We start from the raw sequence: 11970 nt of genomic DNA, 5'->3' as shown, positions 1-11970 counted from the left end.
AATCATCTCGACCTCATCCTTGTTTGTCTGGAGGGGACCTGCCTGTCTTGCTCATTGCTGCATCCATGGTTCTCTGGCACAGTGTCCTACACAAAGTAGGTTCTTGAAAATGATTTCCTGAAGGAGTGATGGCAGTAGCCATGAGGAAGGAAGACTTTTACCTTGGCATTCTCATCTTCCAAACTGTCTGTGTCCTGCAACCACTCTGATTCCACACCACTGAACATCACTCTTATTAGGTTGAACTTTCTCTTCCAACACCTTCAGGATTTCTCCATTTCCCCAAGAAAACACGTCCCACTCTCTAAACTGATCTTCCGAGCTTTGCAATCTCTGAATCGATTCTCCTCCTCTGATTGCTCATTTGTTCTGGAAGGTAAGTCATTTGCTTTTAGAAACGTCCTTCTGCCTCACACAGAAGGGGATGATTTGTCCTGACTCAACTTTTCCTGAAGCTGTTGCACATGTGGAATACGGAATGTCCCCTACCAACTGACTTTCTCTCTCGCCCTGAATCTGACACCATCTTCACCCTTTCACCAGCCAGCCTTCCCTCATCTGAACCCCTGCAAATGCACACTGATTTCTGTACTGCACATACATCAGTAAACATATTTTAAGCATCTAATATGTTCTAGGCACTAAGCTGGATGCTGAGAAAACAGAAAGTAACAAGACACATTTTCTGTTCTCGGCATCCCATAAAGGGAGTAGTTGTTTACATGTATTAACTTGATGAAAGGGGTGACTAGAGGAAGATAATGTTATTAAAAATCTCCACTTAGAGATCAATCATAATAAAGTTAGCACATCTTTGAGATGATTACATAATGAGCTATTTCACAGGAACTGGCTTCACAGCTTTTCAGGGAAGTATCTGTTACACAGAAGGAGGGAGGTATTCCTGTGTGTATGTGACAGCTCAGGATGTTGAGAACAAAGGATTTACACAAAATGCAACAAAAATGCAACAGCAGAAACAACTTAGAAACCGGTTTTACTCTGCTGCAAACAAATGGACAAGGTATTGTACAATATATAATAAAAAGTACAGCATAATACAAGTGCCACTAATAAAAGAAACTTAAGGATAAGACTTAAAAATGCTTATTTGTTTTATATATATATATATATACAGACTGCAATAAAAAGCCACAATAAATACACAAATTTCCATGTCAATTATAATAAATACTGAAAATATAAATACAGAAGACTACAGCTAATATGAATAAATTATTACAACATAAGGTCCAGGTTAAGTTCTGTTGAATATTATTGTAGCTTATTTTATATACCCTTTGGCATCTTTGATGTTATAACTTATACACAAGAGAAATCAATCTGGAAACTATGTGACAAACAACATGACATCTTAGTGTAAAGTGAACTTATGTATGAATTGCAGTTTGATTTTCTTCCCTTTCAACCTCTCTAAGTAGTAAGATTGAACATATCAGTAATAAAATATGGAAATACTGTTGAAATTGAGTCAAAGTAATAACAGAAATCAACTAAAAGATAAAACCAATCACAATGTTACAAAAACATTACAGTGAATTGATCTCACTGTTTTTAAATTACTTTTTTTGTCTTGCCAGCGAAATCCAAAAGACAAAACAACAAAACAAAAAACCCGCAAAAGACTTCCCTTGTGTAAAGACCATTCTCAATGTCTGAATGGTTCAACTGAGACTGAAGAATAACACCCAAGTGCTTTGGATCATTTGATCAGCCATTAAATTCAGCTCACTACATTTCACCAGAATTTGCAAATATGCCAAATTTCTATGGCAGCAGGAAAGTGGAGACACAGTTGATGTCTAGGACTATGACCAAGATAAAGATACTGCAAAAGGTGATATGTGTCTATGTAACCAATTATACATGTATATTTTAAATGGGGAAAATGCAGTTTTGACCAATGTCAAATGACCTTTTCCTATCTAATTTTTATACCCTGTGACATTAAGGGAAACACATTGAAATAACAAAGTGCCATTTTCTGCATTAACAGGCATTAACCAGCACATATGTATTAATAGTTCTAGCTTAAGAGGCTATTACACCAGAAATGCAATTAACTAAAACAAAAGCAGATCAACTTTACTAAGACACAATAAAGGCTGAGGTTCTTAGGAACAGAGTTGTAATCTACAGGTTTTTTTTAATCTATTTCTGTACTGTAAAGGTCTAGCGTTTATTTTACATCACACACTTTGGAAACATGTTTCACAAACTACGCCTCAGACTTATTTCCATAGAAGTGTCTAGAGTCAATTAAAACATGGGCCAAATGATTCAACATTCTTTACACAAGCATTCTATAGCCTTTTTTTTTTTTTTTTTTTAAAGCAAAAAGGGTTATTTCCCCTAATGGTTGTTTGTAGGGAGCAACCACACTGATGTGGCCGTCAATTCACAAGCGCATGTGAAGTTGGGGGAGATAAGCAGTTGTACCTAGATTGAAAAAAATCCCATGGATAAAGGAAACACTGGTTTTGAGGGGTGCTCCTCATCTTCGGTGAGTTCTGACTCTGAGTTGGAGGCAACTCTGAGCGAACAGAAAAGGCTCTCTGCAGAGGGTGTTGGGGCCAAGTGATGTCATCAGAGAAAAATCACCACCCTCCCGAACTCCTCCTTCCGTTTTCAAGGTGACAAAGTCTTAAATCATTTTGCTGATCCCTGAGAAGACAAGCAGCCACTGTTTGGATAACATGGAGCAAAGGCTGGGGTCACATGGTGGCTGAGTAATTCTCTGGAGTCTTTCTATTCCACACCAGACTCTCCACAACAGTTCACGTCTTCCCCAGAAAAAGTGGAAAAACTTGAGATTCTCATTTGTCATTTAAGGGTAGAGTAAGATTAATGAGAAGGTACTTATTTAGAAGCAAGAAGTTAGAAGATGCTCACTTCTTATAACTGTAACTTCTCAGAAAATTGGACAGTTTGAAAGTTGATTCACTTGATCCTCATGCTGATGTTTGTCCCTGGGAATCTGAAACAGTCACTTTTCCTGACATCATAGCAATGGTAAAAAAAGCAAAAACAAAACAAAACAAAAAAAAAAAACCAAACCAACACCAACCAAACAAAAAACTACAGTCATATTTGTTGAGAGGAGGTCAAGTTACTGAGTATTGTCTCAATACCCATATCTTTATTTTTTAAACTCTCATATCTTAGGAGACTTAAGGAATTATCAAATGTAACAAACATCAAAGACAGGGGAAACCCAACTTTCTTTGAGCCCCCCAATACAATGACCCAAATCACCACAACTGTTGCCAGGTGCCTAGCTCACAAAGACTAGCCAAGATATTTTCTTATTGTGAGAAAAAAACTAAGAGAACTGGACTGTGTTGCCAAGGAAACCGCCTTCCCTAGAGATGTTAAGAACAGATGAGTATCTATTCTGTAGAGCATGCCTGAGTGACAGTCCTCCCTGGAGGTAGATGGATGAACCAGATGACCTCTGGAGATCTTTTCTAGTCTCAGGGCTATAAAATTTGAAGAATACAGAAGAATCTCAAACTTTCCATTATTCACACACAGTTGGCCATTATGAGTATCTTTGAAAAGATTAAGCAATTCTGAGATACCTGTTTGGCATGACTAGTGCCTAATGAATCAAGATTCAGACAGTAACCTTTGACAGTGGACCCTATTTGATTATGGTACAAAGGAAATGACTTTGCCAACTACTAAAATGTAAAATCCATCAAGTTTAGATATCACTTAGGTATTATTAAGCCATCCAAGGATCAACACTAAATTAAAAAAAAAAAAAACAATACTAACTGCAAGCAATTTATTTTCTAGGTTTAGGTATTTAGGTTTTTCCTCTTTAGGAGGATTCAGATTTGGATTTTATTTCATTTCTTCATTCTCTTTCATATTTAAGTGTCATTTCAAAATGGTATATAGATCTTTGGATTTTCTTTAAGGACGGGGCTTTACTTATAGCTAAGGAGGAAAGCTTGGTGGCTAATATAAAAAGGAGGAGCAAAACAAAATAGTATAAATATGCTACAGATTTAGAAATTTCGATCTCATTTTTTATAGGTTCCCTACTTAGAGACAACAGTAAAAGCATGTGAGGAGTCCACACCCCTGACAAGGGGGTTCAGGTCTTACCTAAGAGTGGTGTTAGGACTTGACGAAGATCTCTGGTGAATGAAGCTATTAGGTAATTTATAAAGAGATATTTTCCAAATCAGTTTCCTTCCAAATACTCATTAATAAATAACTTGCAGGATACTGCTAGGCCAGATAAAAGGAACTGTGAGAAAGCCACAAGAGAAAGTAGAGGAATACCTCACAAAGAATTCCATAGTTACAACTAAAACCATTCAAACAGGTCACATAAATTAAGGTAGACAAAGGCAAAGCTAATTTCTACCATAAATTTGTTTTCTCCTAAACCCTCCTAATCAATATACATTATCTTAAAAATACTTAAATGGTCTCACACATGTCACTAAAAATAAGAGTCACTGAGCTGACTTGACCATCACCATGGTTATGAGTAATGCTTGGCACCACTAGCATGTTGAATACAAATAGTGTCCCAAATAAATTCTATCATATTCTTTTGAAACTTTAGTTCTGCCAGGAACTTTTATGAGATGAAATCAAATGACACACTAGAGTTAGCTTTTCTTGAATTATAACCAAGTGTAAAGTACCAAGTACAAACAATTACCCTGTCTAGTGGTATATTTATCATAAGTGAAAGAAAGTAGTCAACAATCTGACTTAAATTCTTTGAAATGCATTTTCCATGAATGTAACAAATACCTGTATTGTACTAAAATCCTGGGATATACGTTAATTAGATTACAAAAATTGCATATAAAAAAACCACACTGGTTTAGGCTTTGAATCTGGTTGTATCTTCCTGCTTCCCATCATTCTGTCTGAATCCCCACTGTCAAGACACATAACTCAAGGCATTATTACACTTACTATCCAGACAGCACAAATTAAACTAACGCCAGGGCTACTCACCAAGTACAACCCAAGTCATATCAAGCTTTTGAGTTTGGACTTCTGATAAGAAAGGAGAAAAAAAAAACACCTGCATTGGTTAGAAAGGGGGAGTCTCATGTTCCCCTTTCTATGAGAGGAGTTGAAATAAAACTTAGAAGTGATTTTTTAAACAGTCACATTGAATGTTCAGATTTGGCAGGCAAAATAGTCTTTCATTTCCATATTCATTACTTTTGACAAGTCTATCTGTCTTTTTAATACAAAATGTGTTTAAATCTTTAAAATAGTTTCTTTAGCATGCTGTAGCCCTGTGTTTTTAAAAGCATCAAATGATTTTTAGATGGTAAGGGATAACTGATGGGGATGGTGCACTGCAGATGTGAACAACAGGGCTGTGAAGGTATGCACACTGTAACTGACCCTTGCGGGTTTTGGGCTGCCATTTGTGAATTTAGTTCTTCCAGCATTATAAAATTCTAGTTTTTCAGCTTTCGTGAAACTTTATGGGTCCCAGGAGACACCACAACTTATTAAGCTTATATTACATCCTTGCCCAACCCTGACACTTCTAAAATTCTAGTGAATTTTTCAAATCGCTGATATTCAGTTAAATTAAGTCAATTAAATTCTTTAATACTACAGAAAACATCTGATAAGCTGCGCTATTGGTGCAAAGCTGTGGCATTTGGCTTAGGCATTTAAGTTACCCCAGCACAAGTTAGCAGATCTCAGGAAGAATAATGTCATCAGTAGTTGCAAATCTGTGTTAAAATTAAGAGTTAAGGCTTTAAGCTTTTGGTGGTGGTTGTGGTAAGGATACACAGATAGTTTCAGCTTCAAATTATACTTAAGTCTTGCCTTTGAAAGCACAAAGGTACTTCCCATTTCAGGTTGGTATTTTATCCACTGACTACAATAGTGATACTCTATACTCTCTTCCAGATCAGGAGCAGGTGCCATTTTAAAGAGAAAGAGCAAGTCAGATTTGGAGAAACGAAGGCTCATGGCACCTCTGAAAAAGGCAGTCTTTCGACGTTTGAGGATGTCAATTTTCCACCTGCTAATCAATGGTTTGTCATGCCAGGTAAAAGTGAGGGTGCCGAATGACCTCTCTGTTTGCTACAAGCTGCAAGGCAATGTCTTTGGAACCTGGAACTCAGGCTTTGCTATTTTGATAGGCTGTTTATAAACAGAAGCAAGAGTGATGGTGTTCCACATTATAGCTTCAAAGGTTTCCTGGAATGTTTCCTGGGTTATATGTGAGTCAACCTGTCTCTGAAACTGTCTGGTAGGAGTTTGCTGGTATAAATTTAGCATCACTTACATAGGCCTAACACTGAAGAAGCAATTATCTGGACAATCTCTTTTTCATTGGATTCAGTTCTTCTAGCTGAGTCCAGATTTAATTCATAAATTTCAGATACAGAGAGAGAGGCCAGAAGGAGGATCCAGTGAGTTCCATTACTTTAGGCAAAGGAAGTGTCTTTTTAGTTGTAGTTTACATATAATTAGACAAGAATTGACGTCACTTTTTCTAATATCATGTTATAACATCACAAATTAAATGGATTATAATGAGGCTTGATTATTTCATGTTACTCTTCATCGTCATCATAATCCCTTAGAATAAGTAGTGTTTTCCTCCTCTTTTTAACCACCTAGGACAGTTCCCCTATCATTGTAAGTATTTAATAAATATTTGCTAGAAGAAAGAAGTGATATTTAATAAATCCTAACTATCAAGACCAAAGGACTTTAACTTGTACAACAATCTCCTAAGTTTAACCAAAAAATCAGTGATACAGCAATTTATTTGAAATTAATCACGATACATTTTCCTGTTTAATAACCAAACCAGAATTTTTCCTAGAAGTAATCTTTTAGGGTATAAAATTTTCAAGAACATAATCACTTGTAATCTCCTTGTTTCTTGATTAATTTGTGGCCAGTTTTCTGTAATTCATAGTTTTTTATTGGGGGAGGTATTACTAGGCCATATATGATTGTGAAGATTTTTAATAATAAAATTAATTGATAAGTGTTCATTTCACATTTATATGTGATTGGCACTCTGGGAAAAATATATTTTCATCACACAGAATAGACTGGCTTTTGAGAAGTAAGCATATTATTCAATTAACCAAAAGACAGGAGACAAAGGGATTTTTACTAATGTCTTAATGATCAAGAGATGGGGGGAAAAAAACTTTAAGTAAATCTCTTTCATTGACTTCTTTCTCCCAAAAGAAACCTAGAATGACAAAGGATATGCAAGCTGCTCCAGCCACTTGACTTGCAAATCAATTTGGCCTGGATTATAACTGGGAATTAAGCCCTAATAAAAGGTAGAGGGGCTGGTGCTAAAACAACAGGGACCAAAGCAGGAAGCTTTGCCACTGACGGTGAATGACTAAAAAGCTGTGTGCCAAAAAGACTATAATTTGGCTAGCTATACTATGGGGCAATATAACAGCTGCAGGTCAGGCTATTGTGTGTTGGTATAAAGATCCTAAGTGTCCATAGGCTGCATCTAGCTTGATCCCCATTTTAAAAAGCTTAGAAAAACTGTAATGCTTTCCTGGCATGTGGGCATTTTTTTGTTGAATAGAAGGCCTATTAATGGAAAAAAAAAGTCAAATGGCACACTGTGCTGTCTCAGCTTTTCTGGGAAAGGAAGTAACAATGAAGTGATTCTACCAGTAGTATTATTTGCAACTTTGACCTAATATTTTAAAACTACGTCTTTAAAAATGATCTTCATTTCTAGACCACATTTTTAGATCATAAAACACAACCAGATTCTAGGCTGGGAAAAATTCAGTACCCGTTATTGGCCATTGCCTCAAATCTCTCATTCTTCGGTGTGTGTTATACATCTGTTGTGTGCGCATGTGTGATTGGTGGGGGTGTTTTAATAGGTAATCTGTATATGTAGTTTGTGAGAGATATTTAGGGGCTAAGTTATGTATAAGAACATTGGAATGGAAGCTGTCGTGGCTGCAAGGTTAATCAACTGTATAGCAGTGCCTTTCAACCCCAGTTGAACAGTTAGGGGAAAAAAGTTCTGTTTTTGTTTGTTTGCCTGTTTCTAGGTTAAGCATCCTTTAGGAAATAAAGCCTCAAAACAGAGACCCCACCAGCCAAACATAAACAAGTAGGCATCAACTTTCTTGTGAAAACAAATCTGAACTAAATTAAGTATCTATCCTTTCAGAATCCAGACTGGCATTCTACCCTTCAACTCTGCCCAGCCAGAGCCACCTCTGCCCTACTCTGCCACACTGCGCTCCAGGAGCAAGCTGAGTGCTCCACAGGAACTGCCCCAAGGACTTGTAACAGCCCAGCCAGTACGGCATGCACTGCTCTCTCACGTGCTTGAATGAAGTAACAATGGCCTCTTGTCGTTTTCTCTTTGGGCCTGTGCTATTTAGGTTGTAATGCCAGGGGAAGAAAATTTGGAGATCAAACACTAAAAACTGTAACTTTGTAGACAACAAGCGATATACTACTGAGATTGGAGCAAAACCTCAATCTGATTAGCCCAAAGGACTTGTCATTCAAAAGGAACATCCCTGCCCTCATTACTGCTCCCTCTAGAAGGACAAACCCAAAGCTGCTTTAACCTTAATACTAAACGGTTATAAATTTGGCCCAAGTGTGGGGTCGGGCAGGGGCAGGAACCGACTGCACAGTGGAAGAGCTGCCAAGTAAACATGTTTTCCCCAAATCAAGTTTTAGTAGAAACTTTTCCATTGGAGGACATTCTCTAGATCAAACATCTTTAAGTTCAATTAAATAAAATAGTGTTTTTTTTAAGAACTTGAGATCTACAATATATTTGTATCCACATTTCTAAACATCCAAGTCTAAAAGACATAAAAATACGTAGTGATGCAGTCACCAAATAGCAAGGCATGTCCACATTTCAAAGAGGCATAAAATGTGAAATGATATAACAATAGAAGGTCAAAAATAATGAAACAGATTTAGCATGGTCATATTGCATTGGGGGAAAAAAAAAGGTAGAACACACTATTTAGTTACCTAAATTGATTTACAGGGAAACGGGATCTTAGAAGTCCTCTGACAAACCAAGTGCAGATAATCTAAGGGTGGGGAGTGCATGTTTTATTTCTGTCTGTCCCCTTTAATAAGAGAACGTGAGGTAATTAGGAAGTATTCAATGCATTCTGGACTGTTCTGCTAATTGTCCCAGGCAAGGGAAATCGAAATGCTTCAGAAAAGTAAGGCCTAGTTGAGTATCTGGGTAGAGGCCCCCTTTCAATCAGCTAGTGCCTAAGGGGAAATTTCGTTACACACTCACTTTGTAGAGATGGATTGATCAAGCTGTAGAAAAGGCTGGTTGCTGAGGCTGTGTCTCTTCCACGTTTCCTCAGCCTCCTCTGCTGTTACCAAGTTAGGTCTTCAGAGTGGCGAAGGAAAACAGGTCATTTTTCCTTCATAAAGTATCATTGGATGATTCCTCTATTTAATTCTATAAATCTTATAATAGTTACAGATTTAAAAAAAACTTTTTTTAATTTTTCATTTCAAAGAGTTCTCAGTCCCCACCCCTCAAAAGGTACCATGAAGGGGCACTAAAGTGCATTTTGACGTAGGGGAGTAGAGTTTGAAGGTGCTGTCCCAGCTAAGAACCAAGAGGATGCTGTTTACAAAAGAAAGGCAATTCCTTTTACCTCCATCTCTGCAGTCAGCTGAGGGAGGGCAGTGAACTCGACCCTCACCAGAGGATTGTCCTAACTCTTAACTTTAGAGAAAACTGTGTAAGGACCTGCTCATATAGACTCATTTATTTGTCCAAAATAGCAAAAATAGGCCTATTTCACCCTTAAGAAACTATTTGCAAATCTGATCAGTCATGATCATAAAAACGTGAATGGATTCCAGAGGCAGTCCATGTGGGCATGCTCGGTGGTGCTAACTAGGCATCTTCAGCTTAAAAGAACATGCTGCTGTTCATTTTCATCAAAACATGACTTCTAACTACCATAAATAAAATACACATGGAACGATTAAATCTTTTTCTTACAATAGTTACTTTTACATTAAAAAGTCACCATCATCTTCAGATATATTGAAAATTAGGACTCTAAATCTTATCATTTCCCAGTCTTAGTTAACAATCTTGCACAGGCCCGATAATCCAAAACTTGGAGCTCTGATCGACACAGCTTGGCAGGTTTCACACAGTTTGACAGGTAGGCAACTGTGAGATATGCTTTTTTAAAATTAGCATTTTTCTATCAAAACAGTCTGAAATCGTTTAAAATCCTCATAGAGACTGATTTGTGCAATGGCACAGTCACACAGCTAGAAAGGAGGAAACAAAATACAGTCTGGAAGATTCACCACAGTCCAAGTTCTCTTGGTCCTCAGTTTACACAATGATGAGCCCAGGAAATCCAATTAAATACAGTGCTTTAAATAGGAGACCAGTCGGTACTGGAGTAAGTTGAGCTACTAAACAGGGACAGTCTCCACCACGGGTGATTTGATGCACTCTTCGTGCAATCTGCTCTTTTCTGCAAGGCTCAAAGAATTTTCAGCAGGATGCTCTGAAATGTGACTGTCACCGTTTAACGTCGAGACAAACCCTTCCGGGGAGGGGCCTTTCAAGTAGGAGTGAAATTCCACTTGGGGGTGACTGGACCTGTGTTCGGGATATAAGCTATTGCAGGGCACACCGCTGTCATTCTCCGCCGAGGAGCAGCAGACGATGACCGAGGGGTTGGTGGCTGGGTAGTGGGCGGTGCTGTAGGCTTCTTCGGCTTGGCGGGCATAGTCGGCGAATTGCTCCGGGGTCATGGTGTAAGGCACCAGCGAGAGGGTACCATTCTTGACAGTGTCTCGTTCCGAGTAGTTCTCGGAGATTGGGCTAGGTGCTCCAGGAATGTGGCTATCTATTTGGTAATACAGGGTGGAAGAGTTGGCATAAAAGGACGCATTTTTCGCGTGGCTTTCGTGGACGGCAGTGCCATCTGAGTAACAAAGGACGGAAGGAAGAGGGACAACTTCAGCGTGGGGCCCCAAACCTTCCACGAAGCTGTCCCCTTTCTCATCGTCCTCCTCCTCCTCCTCTTCCTCTTCCTCATCTGACTCGCTCGGGGCCAAGCTCTGCGTGCTGGAATCGGTGACCCCGCTGCAGAAGCTGCTGCCGTCCTCCTCCTCCTCCTCTTCCTCCTCCTCCTCCCCTTGGCAGTCTAGCTCCTCAGCCGACTGCAGGTGCAGCACGGCAGCCTGGGGCTCAGTTTCAATCTCAAAATTGTCAGCGATAGAATATTCCACGGAGTGAGCGACTGGGCCCATGGAGCTGCTGTGGGCCCTTATCTCACCGTGACAGCCGTTCAGCGTGGGGATCTGCTGCTCTCGGTTTTTCTCCAGTTCAAGCTTCATGATTGTGTGCAAAAAGTGAGTCCGGACACGGATAGGATTAAATTCAATTCTACCTGCTGTGTTACTACATCCTTCTTTCGTGCACCCACACGGGAAAGACATTCGATCCACCTTGGGAGGAGAACACAGATTAGCCCCCGGGAACTCTCACACACCAAATTAAAATCCAGGACCTCATGGCAACCCCTTTGAATCTGGGAGGACTGCAACCCACTTAGGCCAGAACAAATGACAATCAAACTGCAAACAGGAACAAAAAGGGTAAGGGAAGGCTTAAAACGTAAGAGTTCACCTATATTCAAAATAAAAATGAGTTACGGTATGTAGTTTTAGTTCATTCATCCCTCCTGTGCTTTCTTCACTTATCTCCATTTCCACTCATCCCTCCTGTGCTTTCTTCACTTATCTCCATTTCCACTTTTGCCCGCTCCTCTCCATCCCATTAATTTTGCTCCCGTTTTTTCCAATGCTTCTGTCTTTTCCCCAAAGCTCCCTTTAAAACCCTGCTGCATACCAGCTCACATGCCTAATTTTAAAAAACTTACTGCCCTCATCTCCACCTGC

General features: G+C 39.0%; 1 protein-coding gene across 2 annotated transcripts in view; it reads right to left on the bottom strand.

Annotated features, from left to right (window-relative positions):
• Positions 1-1006: 1006 nt before the first annotated feature.
• Positions 1007-11970, bottom strand: part of CSRNP3 (cysteine and serine rich nuclear protein 3) — a 179967-nt gene continuing 169003 nt past the window's right edge. For both annotated transcript variants that reach the window (XM_031451575.2, XM_010982539.3), the window contains one exon: positions 1007-11517. In XM_031451575.2, coding sequence (XP_031307435.1) covers positions 10474-11517 — 1044 coding nt within the window. In that variant the 3' untranslated portion in view covers positions 1007-10473. The remainder of the gene's footprint in view (positions 11518-11970) is intronic.

The sequence above is a fragment of the Camelus dromedarius genome, chromosome 4 (assembly GCF_036321535.1).
Source record: "Camelus dromedarius isolate mCamDro1 chromosome 4, mCamDro1.pat, whole genome shotgun sequence".
Lineage (NCBI taxonomy): Eukaryota > Metazoa > Chordata > Mammalia > Artiodactyla > Camelidae > Camelus > Camelus dromedarius.
Note: the sequence above shows the minus strand (reverse complement) of the source record. Positions and strands in the feature narration are given on the sequence as shown.